Raw genomic sequence first — 12,053 nt, 5'->3', positions numbered from 1 at the left:
ATCTTTGTAGTAATGTGTGGGCTTTCTTAAAATTTCTCATAAATAGCTGTTTTATTGTTTTTACATATATCATATTACATCATATTTTACATTTATCATATTACATTCTGTAATATGACCATTTGTGCCAGTTACCAGGGGACTAAGTAACACCATTAGTTTTTCAGCATAACTGCTTGGAGCTACAGTCCAGTAGCTTTGTGAAAAAGGGTCCAAGATAACTGATCTTTACAGAGTGCTCATTCTGACAAACATGAGATCATGCAAAAATGGCAGAAGACCAGCATGAATGAACAAAGAGCTCCTGACAAAACTCAGACATAACGGAGGTGTGCAGAAGGTGGAAGAAGGGACAGGTAACCTAGGAGGAATACAGAGGTGCTGTCTGAGCACGTGGGGACAACATTAGGATAGTCAAAGCCCATCTGGAATTAAATCTGCTGAGGGATGTCAAAGACAACAAGGAGGGCTTGTAAATAGGTGGCAAAAGGAAGACTAGGGAAGGTATGCACCCACTGCTGAATGGGGCAGAAGCCTTGGTGATGCAGGATGTGGGAAGGCAGGGGTATTGAATGTTGTCTTTGTCTCAGTCTTTACTAGCAAGACCAGACTCAGGAATCATAGAATCATAGGATTGCTCAGATTGGAAAAGACCTTAAAGATCATCAGGTCCAACTGCAGCCTGAATGTACATGTACTACCTGAACTCTAACAACCCACTGCTAAATCATGTCCCTGAGCACTGCATCCGAATGGTTTTTAAACACATCCAGGGATGGTGACTCAACCACCTCCCTGGGCAGCCTATGCCAGTCTCAGGCTCTGGAGAACAGGGAAACGTCTGGAGAAAACTAAAGCCAACTCTTGGTGGAAAAGAGCCTGTCAGGAAGACACCTAGATGAGCATAAGTCCATGTCCTTTTATCAGAGGACCCTAAAAACTTGACTATAGGCCAGTCAGACTTGCCTTCATCCTTAGAAAGTGGAGCGGCTAATTCTAGAAACCATTTCCAGGTACATGGAAGTCATCAAAAGTACTTAGCTTAGATTTAACAGTAGGAAGTCATGCTTGGCTGACTTGATAATCTTCTTTGATAAAATAACAATTTTAGTAAACAAGAGGAGAGCAGTGAATATAATCTACCTTAACTTCAGAAGGCTTTTCAACACTTGTCTCCTTTAAGATTTTCATAAAGAAGCAGATGAAGCATGGGCTGGAGTAGATAATGAGATGAACTTAAAACTATCTGAATGGTTAAGTCCAAAATATGGTAATCACACAAAGTCTTAGTGGCACAAAGTGGCACAAAGTCTTAGCTGAAGGCCAGTAACCAGTGGTGTACCCAAGAGGTCAGTCTCTTTAACACCTTCCTTAATGGTCTGGGTTATGTGACAGTGTACCTTTAGCAAGTTTGCTGGAGGCACAAAACTGAGAGAAGTGGCTGATATGCCAGGGAGACGTGATGCCGCCCAGAAAGATGGAAACAGGGCTGGATAGATGTGCTGACAGGTACCTCACAAAGTTCAACAGTGGGAATTGCAAAGTCCTGCACTTGGGAAGGAATAATTCCATGCACCAGTACATGCTGGGAGCTGCCTAGCCGGAAAGCAGAAAGGGGCCTGACAGTCATGTCCAGTTGAACATGAGCCAGCTGTGTGCCTTGGTGGCAAGAAAGGCAGTCAGCATACTGGGCTTCAGTCGGTGGAGTATTGCCAGCAAGCTGGGGGAGATCATTTTTCTCTACACCGTCACCACTGAGCCCCACCTGGAGTTCTGCGTTCAGTGGTACACAGTGCCAGGACTAGAGATAATGAGCATGAACTGAAACACAGGAGGTTCTGTTTGAGCATAAGAACATTTTTTCCACTTGTGTAGGTGTCTGACTACTGGCACACGTTGCTCAAAGAGGTGGTGGAGTATCCCTCGTTAGAGATACTCAAAAGCTGTCTAGATATGCTCTGGGCAACCTAGTGGTTGTCCCTGCTTTAGCAGCCATGTGTGGCTGTCTGACCTGTAGCAGTTCCAACTAACCACAGCTATTCTGTGATGCCTGGTATTGCACTTTCAAAAGTTCTAACATCCAAGGAGCACAGTTTTGCATTGTGTCTACTTTTGTGAGCTATAGCACCTGTGCTGAAAAGTAACTTCATAAACTGAAGCAGTGAAAATGATGCTTCAGGCATGTTAGTTTTACACAGATCTTCCTGATCTGGCTGACCCTTCCGGACTTTTATGCCTTATCCTTTGAAAATGCAATGGCAGCATGTATTGGATCTCTGGTGTGGAAATTTGATGCTTCTTTTGGATTAATGTAGGCTTTGAAAAGAGAAAAACTCCATGCAGTGTAGAATCTTGCCTTCTAAACTACTAAATCTGGTGCTGTTCTGTGTAGTGTCAATATTTGTGTTTGTGGCTTGCATTTGTCTTTTAAATAATAATGTGTAATTTGCTAAAGATAATTGAATTACATGAAAGTGGCTGGGTTTGGGACACATTTGACCTCTTGTAGGCTGAAAGTCATGTTGTAATCACTTTTACTGCCATTCACTTTGGTGTTATAAAATGTTCTAATCTTATTGTTCCACATCATTAGAAGGTTGAACTAAAGATTCTGGAACAAGTATTTCTTAATCAACCATAAAAATGACTCAGATCTCAACTCTTTAAATCTACACAGATATACTTTTTCAGTGACCATGTGAAGGTATGGGATTTATTAAATTTCAAAGCATGATTCAGCCTAGAGTATGGTGTGAAGACAAGGACTCGCTTGGAAAAGAAACAAATAAATCCTGTCTGTTCATCTTTCTCATTTTGACATAGGGAGATTGTTGACTTTGTTGAATTGCTTTTAATTACTTTGAAATGTTACCACAGGTAAATTAAATTCACTGATGTCAGGAATAGTTTAATATTGAATTTTGTCAATAAACACTATCTCAGTGGTGGTTTTCAGGTATTTATTTTTGATTTATTTATTAATTACAAACACTTCTACAAGTTCAAAATTCAATATGGTACCAATTCTTCTATTTCTGATTAATAAAAACAGCCATGCTGGGTATTACATGCCTTATTTGTAGAAGAATTTTAATCCAAGATGAGCATGAAGTAAGAACATTGGAGGATGCTAGCAGTTGCCCAAAGTATTGATACCAAATATGAAACTGCATTGAGACTTTTGGGAAGGCAGTCTGTATTTTTCCTTACTGAAGCTTACCAGGGGAAAAAATACGTTAATCTTCTAGAATTAAGCTTTTAGAATTTCATGGTATATAATAGTAACCAGCTCTGCCATCTGACACACAACATTGTCAGAGAGTCTTTTTAGGAGAAACATTTTTATTCTGTGGAAAATGGAAGATGCTTACAAAATCCGACGCTGGCATTTATGCCCTGTGGAGGAAAAGGAAAATCTTAGCTATCAGTTTGTGAAGTGAGAGGTGATTATACACTAGATGTATTTTGAAGGCACATTTATTTGGGTTAGCTTTGTGCATCCCAGCACAGTATTTTGCACTTGATAACGTCTTTCCATGTGGTTGCATTTCTGTTCTGATTTCAAACATCTGGTCTTCAGCAACAGTAATAGCACTCCAGAAAATAAATGTCCAGGTCCCCCTTTTAGCCTTTAGGGAGTTTCTGATACGACAAGGGCATCTGTAGTGTTAATTTTCAAAATGCCAAGAAATAATTGAAAACAATAGGTACATCAGACTGAGGTTTTAATTTCTGCTTTAAATTGTGTACGTTGGGACAGTACAGGTTGGAAAATATTTGGTTAAGACAATTTGATGAAAGATAAATCCTTTATTTAGTGTTTTTAGTATAATCCTCCTGGGTAATAGGATAGATCTGATCTTCATCTTTTATCATAAAAGTACGTAACTGTCACTGTCCTCTTCCTCCTTCCTGCAGCATGCTCACGTGCTTACAAGTATTTCTGGGATACAAGAATATGTTGGATATACTCCCCAAAGTTTGAGCCAACTTGTACTCGTAAAGAAATATCTTTTGATTCAGTTTCCAGAATTAAATGCTATCTCTGCCAAAGCTAAGGAAGACTGAAAGTTGTGAATTTTATTTCTTTGGCTCTTTCATTCTTTATCACTAAGTTATTTTTCAGTAGTCACTGGTGTGCAAAAATTAAATTTTTTTGGATTCGCTTATCACAGTAGATGCAACTTAAAATGAAACTTCGTATTTGAGGACTAAATGTTAATCTTCCTGTTCAATTTGAAATGTAGTGTAGTATTGCCCTCTGCTCATCATCTATTTGGTTTTTCCATAAAATACTGAGGTATTTATAAGATCTGATTAGATAACATGAAAGTTTAAGCTCTTCAGGTATTTTTATTCTGTTTAACAGTGGCTTTTAATCTTTAAAAGCCTTGTACAGTTTTCATGGTAATAATAATGCTTAGGAGTACAGTGCTTGCTGTCCCTAAGAATAAAGGGCAAATGGTTAAGAAATTAAATTATATTAGTCCTGCTTGAATGAGTGATTATTTTTAATTTGGAATGCAATTTGATTATGTCAAAGGAATAGGCTGCGCTTACTACTACTGGGTATAGTTCATTAGTGAGAATTTTAAGTGAGGCACACAACTTTTTACTTTATTTTACTGCTTGATCTGAAGAAAGGCAGTAGTAATGTTTTTTTTACTGAGATAAAATTTCTAAGAGTGAAAGCCAAACTAAGTTTATTAATGGACTTGTTATGTGGATATCAATTTGTAAAGCTGATGTGAAGATACTTTTGATATTCTGAGGACCTTTGTAAATGTGGTTACAGTCTGTAGAAAAAATTGTTTTCAATATGAAAAATAGCAAATGCCTGGAGTGTTTTGCTATGTAGGAATACAGTTTGCATGTACAAGTCAAGTAATAGTGCTTCCAACATGTTAAAAAGATTTTTGGTTGTTACATCCTTTTTGTCTTGAAAGTACAATTCATTTGGCCACCTCTAAACATTTCTAATTAAAATAAATTTGTGTTGAGGTGCAGTGAGGATTTTGAGCTATCTATTCCTTAGAAGAAAGTTTGGCAACTTTGGGGACTGGAAATGGGCTGTTTCCTTGGCAGGAGCCCCCTGCTGAAGGAAAGCAAGCATGCTGAACAGAAGCATGTCGGAGGTCATTGAGGTCTCTGAAAGGCAGCCTGTACTGATGTGTGCTGATCCAGCGCAGTTAAAGCAGATTTACATCCGTGTTGTGCTTCAAGGAAGTTCCAAGAAATATTTTCATTGCAAAGCTGGGTCAAGGGAATAGGTATGTGGTAATAGACTTCAACATCTGATACAGTAGAAACAACTTGTGATATGAGCAGTTACTTGTGCTGTTGTCTGGGGACTGAGGCTGGGTGGAGGCCAGCTCTGGAGATTTTTTCTTCTTTTTAAAATACCTGTCTTTCAGCAATGCTAATTCACCAAAATTTAATTAAGTCAAATAATTCTACATTCTTTTATTAACTCATAACCTATGTGCTTGTTTTTCAGTAAACCTGATATGTCTCGATTGAGGTTGGCTGCAGGTAGTGCTATTGTGAAGCTGGCACAAGAACCCTGTTACCATGAAATCATCACCTTGGAACAGTACCAGCTGTGTGCACTAGCCATAAATGTAAGGAAGTTGGGTGTGATGTGTGGGATATTGGCAAATATCTGTATGCATGTGATGCTTGTTGCATATACTTCTGCTAATCTGTATTTATGAAAAATCATTGGGTTTGACATTAATTTTTTTTTTCCAGTTTGTAATCCTGAAAATTGATTTTTGAGTGAGAATTAGATATGTTGGACTGCAGTGACAACACAGATCATTGTTTCTTGATAGATGGGTAGAATGCATTTGGAACATGGAGATCTGTGAAGGTCATTGGTGTGTGTTTTAAATTGCAGAAGAATTAGGAGCAATTTCGCCTTTGAGACTGAAGTAGCAGAAGGGAAATATCTTTCAAATTATAAGTGAAGACTTAGAATTTCTCTCCGTTCCTGTTTTTAAAGTTTTGTAAATTTTACAGTAATTGATTGACCTTCGTATTTGTTTACCAAAGTTTAGATTTTAAGCTCTTTCAGGACAGAAATTCTATGTTTACTGATCCATGAGGCAACTATTGGATTATGAATAATTATAAATAACTTTTCTAGATATTCTTGAGTTTTTCTGCCATTTTCGTCCTCCTTTTAGGCTGTTGAGTTCAGATCCTCAGGTGCAGAGGATCTACACTTCAAGATTATTTATGTGGGAAATAATACAATCTGTATATGTGGTTTTCAAATATTTGCAGATATAACATTATGCAAAGTACTAAAATTCATTTAGTGTGTAATCCTTTTTGTCACTAGCAAGTCTGACCACAGATTAGGGCACTCAGGTGACGTTGAGGCCAACTGGTATTTTGTAACTTAACATATTGCAAATTTTCTTTAAGTGGACAGATGAAGAAGCAGATAAAACAAAAGGAAAAGCTTAATTTTTAAGGTTTGCTGTGGTTGCATTTGTTCTACTGTATTTCTGTGCTTGATATTTAATGAATCTTTTTTTGAGAGAGAGAGAATACCACATTCTCTCATGTGGAATTACTTGAGTGTAGAATGCATAATTAAATGCCGTTGCCCATTGCTTTAATGTTGCAGTGACTTTATGATGATTAAGTGCACATAGTTTTAGTCCTTTTAGAATAAGTGATGTATGTATTTCCCGAGCCTGTAATCTCCCCAGCAGCCAAGTTCTTTGTTTTACAGAACAAACTGACGCGTCGGCAAAGCTTCATGTTGAAAGAGAGTAGAAAAATGGCGTTGACTACTTCAGTATTCTAAAGTTTTTCAGATCAGATTTAAGATTTTAAGATAAGCTGTTGAAAATACAATTTTAGTGGTTTTGAGAATATTTTTTGGTATTTAAGGTACGGTAAAAATGTCAAAAGCAAAAAGAACCATTAGAAACAAAAAAAAAAAAAAAAGGAAAAAACAAAACAGCAAACAAACTTGCAGAGATTCTTTCATAATCTCAGTTTGAGGGAGTTTTAATTAGTTAAGCAAGTCTGTCAGTTTTCATGAATCAGTGTTATTTCTTAGGGAGAGATATAAGCAGCTTTGCAAATACTTCTTTTTTTAGTGGTATACTGGGGAAATAATGGTAGAGCTTGGCTGAATTTGGTCCCTCTTCCTCTCAGTGAACTTATGTACTGAACTGAACTTATCAGAATAACTTGTAAGTTATTCTTGATATTGGGATATAAAGGAATGAAAATATTTCAAATTTTATCTCACAATGGCATCAGTAACAAAGAACCATACCTTACATTAAGTCTAATCTAAGAAGGATTTACTTCTTTGTCATAGCAACTGGGCAGAAGTCTGTTCTAAGATTTCTAAGGACTTTAGACATAAGTAATATTAACGAATGGGAGAAGAGGGCTCCACTTCCTTGGCCTTCTGCTAAGGGGTGGATTTACTATGGAGGCAGGCCATACACAGATGCAATAGACTTTGAGTATGTCTTACAGGTGGAGTTTCCAGTTTGGGTTGCGGCTGCTTCATCAGTCAACTCTGGCATTTGGAGGCCTTTTAAAAATCTTAATGTATACATATATTTACCTCATTTGCAAATTCAGCAGGTTGGGTGTTACCAGTGACTACATCTTTGTCTCTGCTCTTCCTGTTGGCTGATATCTGGAAACTCTCTAAATTTCAAAGCTGTCATTTAACCTAATAGGTATTTATTTCTGTTAATGTTTTTTCTTCATATTTAGAGATAACAAATCTTTTTCCTCTTGATCATTTTTGCTGGGATAAATAAGTTTATAATACATTTTCCTGTGCATTTTCCACACAGCATCTTTTAAGTTTTTGGCCTTGAATGGTCCTGATGTTTGTAGGTTGTTTTCATAAAGAGAATTTTGAAGTTAATATCTCCTCTGGGAATACATTGCTTAATAAATCATAAGAGTACACTTGCTCCCCTTATTTTTTTACTTTGTGTTCACTGACAACTGTTGGTCACAAATTATACTCTTCTGTGGTCAGTCATGGTTCATAGGTTTCTAAATTATGATGGAAATGTTTGGTAGTCTCTTAAGCAAGTGACCTTTAGTTCTTTTAAGTATTACTCTACTTCCAATGCTAATGACTTGATCAAGATTTGTGAAATTGCAATAATAAAATCAATAGTGGTTACTTATGATTAAACATTGTTTCAGTGCAGGCCTTTACCTTTGGCCACACAAACTGAGTGGTCCCATTGTAAGCAATTTCTGTGCCTCTGTTCTGTGCCAAGTCAGGCCTTGGATCCTGAGTGTGGCATCTTTCTCCACAGTCTGAGACATAACTTTCTTCCTTGCCTTCAGGGAAACTGCAACTGATTAATTCAATTTAATTGTTTTGAATTGGTATTAAAAAAAAAACCCACCCAAGTATTTGTACAGTTTGTACATTTCTGTGGGGCCAGGATCTGAACTTGATTTTGACATTCATTCAGCTTTCTGTGTTTTATTTCACACTCAATATTAATTTTAGAAAGGCTCACTGTTTGCTTTTTTGTTTTGTTTTTAATAGGATGAATGTTACCAAGTGAGACAAATATTTGCTCAGAAACTTCACAAAGGGCTTTCTAGACTACGGCTGCCACTAGAATATATGGCTATTTGTGCACTGTGTGCAAAAGATCCAGTGAAAGAGAGAAGAGCTCACGCTAGGCAGTGCCTTGTGAAGAACATAAATGTCAGAAGGGAGTATCTGAAGCAACACGCAGCAGTTAGTGGTAAGAGAATAGATGTCACTTTTTGGTATGAGTGCTAGAATTCAAGCTTAATGTTAATGCACTGTGGAAATAGTTTCTCTTTTAATGCACAGAATTGCTGTAAATTTTTAAGTTTTACTCACAGGTCTCTAATGAAAACTGAAAACAGAGTTCAGATTCTCTTTTGCACTTGAACAGGCGTGAGTGAGATCTGTCAGTTTCTTTAAGACTTTTGTTAATGCTTATGCCTAAGTACTGGAAGTGCAGCTGTTTTTCAAAAGCAGATCTGTATTGTTTGAACGTAATGGTTAACAATGTTTTAGTTGATGTAGCAATAATTAATTTCACTGAAGTAATTAATAATATGCAACCTTGGTGACATTTTAAAAGCTGCACTAAATTAACAGTCTTTGAGCTGCTGTACCAAGTAGCTTCTTATCTTGTCTTCTGCTGGCAAAAGGCTGTATTTGTAGGCACTTCAGGATGAGTTCATCTAATTCTTTTTTTCCCAGTAACAACAGGCTGCTTTGAAGTTATTATGGTCTAATGTTAGCTATTTTTCTCTTAAAATCATTCCTTGTCCCATTTGACTATACAGATGACCGTATTGTATGTGTGTGTTTGGTTACGCTGGTATACAGATGTATGATAACATCGACCTTTCTGAAGAGCTCATGACATTTTGAGGAAGTGTCTTTGGGAGTTTTATTTCTTTAGAGGATTACTGATTGTTCTCGGCTCTGACATTTGTGAAATGATGTGGATTTTTTTTGTCTTGGGGTACACCTGTTTTGTGAATCTGTTCTTATGGATGCTGTCAGATAACGGATTTCATTCTGCATTTATGAATCACAGATTTTATTAGCCGTGTCAGTCTGTGTGCTTCAGTCCCATTAGACTTAGATCAGACAATAAGTCTGCGGAGAAATCCTTTTGTATGCTGTTAATTAAACTTGGGGGGGAAGCCAGAACATTTTCTCTCTCCTCAATAATAGGTAAAAAAGAAAACTACATTCAGCAGGAGCCTCTAAGTCATCCTTGGATTATTCCTCTTGAAAGCTCGAACAATCTTGCAAAATCATTTCAGTTATGGAGGAGGAAATATAATAGTTCTCATATAACAAAACATAATTGCTGATTTCCTAGTTGTACTGAGATAGATACTGCAGTTACTATGGCAAAGTCATTAGAAGCAATAAAGTGAAGCCTTGGTGTGTGAGACGTCTTGAATTCAGTAGGACCTCAAAGTGTGACTGGCAGTTTTTTTCTTCTCGCTGAAAAAAACTTACCTTGAGTGATTCCACTGAATGAATTTGCACTGTAACCCAGAAGAACTTCTAATCAGCTATAGCCTGCAGGATTTTTGGGGGGTCACAGTGCTGATTCTGTGATACATCTACCAGTCTGAGATTTTAAAAAACAAAAAGTCTTGAACCATGTATTTCTTACAGAATTATTACTGCAGATGAAACCCACTTCTGATAAGATCACACTGCTTAGATGTGTACTTCTACACTTGTTACTGGCCCTGCAGTGGCTCTTGCTAGTAATGATCCTAGGATGTACTTTGAAAAGCATCCACAAAAGCTAAAGATGAGAATCTGCTTCTTTCGAAACACAGTTAGTTTTGTGGATCTCCAAGCCTGGTGATTTTGTAATACGCTTCTTCTTGACATCTTGATAAAAGGTGATGAGGGAATTGGGAAATTTGGGAGGGTATCTCAGCATTTGTTAAAAAGCTCAAGAGAAATGTACAAAGAACTGGTACCAGGCATAAAATTGCCACTTTGCTCCATGCTGCAAGGCTGGGAGTTGCACTGAGGTCTCTGTGTTCTCTAAATGGTGTTCACAGTGGCACAGAAGATGCTTGTTTTACTGTGTATCTACATATCACCAATTCTATCTCTGTATAGACTTGTCCTGCATAGGAATCTTTGCGTTCTACTTTTGGACTTGTACTTGTGAGTCAGCAAGTGGAAAAGTTATTACAGCAAATCTTGATTTAAAAAACAACAAAAAACAGTTTCTCAACTTCCCATGGATGTGGATCTGGGGCACATTCTTGTTTCATGTCCATGAAGCCATCCTGCCTTTTAGGTAGTCTTTGTCTTCTCTTTAGAGATGAACAAAGATTGTGTTAATACTATTTCTGTAGTAATAAGGATTAAATATCATATGTTTCAATTTATCCTTTTTCTTTTTTAAATGAATCTGTTTCAGTTTGTTTTGCAGGCTCAGTTGATACTATTGCTGTAGTTACATTAGCAGGTGTACAAGGCAAGAAGTTATTGAAACTGTGTCACTAAGCCTTCTATTTAAGTTCAGAATCAACTTTGTATTGCCTTGGGCACATCTATGGAAGCCAGTTTTGCTAGTGTTCTGAAATTGTAATTGTTTTTTCTTCCTTGTCACCTCTTTGTTTTTCTTATTTAGCTGATGACTGAAATGCAGGACAGTGCTTGAAGGAGAGGAGGATGTTTAAAACGTTAATATTTGAATGTCTCTAGGAACATGTTACAATCTGCTTTGCAAAGTACCCTGGATTTCAGTTACATAAATATGCCTTAAAATACAAAGAAATAGATGTCTATTTTTTTAAGCTGCATTATGGCTTACATTGGGTGGTGTAATTACTCTCTATTTTTTAACTGGATCAGCTGCAACAGCTGTGTGAAGGTGTATCTGTGGAACTCGGCAGTGCTCTCTTCTGTGGGCCTTCATAAATTTTGAATGCTTTCCTTGTCATTATGACTGAATCCAAACAGTTTATGAAGCCTGTGCAGCACCTTCCTTAATCTATCCTATTTGTAATGATCTGCATAGAGTAAGTTTTTACTTTTGCATAGCAATTATTTATTTAGTCTACATCTCTAATTTGGGATAGTTAAAGCTTCCTGAAGGAAGATTTTCCAGATATGGTCATGTCTTTCATGACCTTCTACTTGCTCAAAAATGTGATTAGATATTTCCATAAGTGGAGCCAGGAATTCCTCCCCTTCCTTCATATGTTCATTCAAATGTTTATACTGTGTATTTGCATGGGCTGCAAGCATTGAGATGCTTTTAATGTACTAATACACAGAATACTAGCATGCCTTGCCTGTTGTCCTGCCTGATGCACAGGACATAGCTTTAATAACTTAAATGTGCTGCATATCCTTCAGTTGTTCAGTCATATTAGGTTGGAGAAGGCAGTGTTTTTCTGTATGTCTTTCTGTTATCATTACCCTTTTTCTTTCTGTTTATCAAACTTTTGAAATGCTGAAACTCCTACGTGGTTGGCTCGGGAATTTTTTACCCTATGGAAGGTGT

General features: G+C 37.1%; 1 protein-coding gene across 3 annotated transcripts in view; it reads left to right on the top strand.

The window, feature by feature from the left end:
* PDS5B (PDS5 cohesin associated factor B) overlaps window positions 1–12,053 on the top strand; it is a 99,738-nt gene that overhangs the window by 73,645 nt on the left and 14,040 nt on the right. For all 3 annotated transcript variants that reach the window (XM_042838903.1, XM_042838904.1, XM_042838902.1), the window contains exons 24-25: window positions 5,498–5,621; window positions 8,558–8,762. In XM_042838903.1, the coding sequence (XP_042694837.1) occupies window positions 5,498–5,621; window positions 8,558–8,762 (329 nt within the window). The remainder of the gene's footprint in view (window positions 1–5,497; window positions 5,622–8,557; window positions 8,763–12,053) is intronic.

The sequence above is a fragment of the Centrocercus urophasianus genome, unplaced genomic scaffold (genome assembly GCF_019232065.1).
Source record: "Centrocercus urophasianus isolate 14NV4802_14NV808 unplaced genomic scaffold, USGS_Curo_1.0 seq_9, whole genome shotgun sequence".
Lineage (NCBI taxonomy): Eukaryota > Metazoa > Chordata > Aves > Galliformes > Phasianidae > Centrocercus > Centrocercus urophasianus.
Note: the sequence above shows the minus strand (reverse complement) of the source record. Positions and strands in the feature narration are given on the sequence as shown.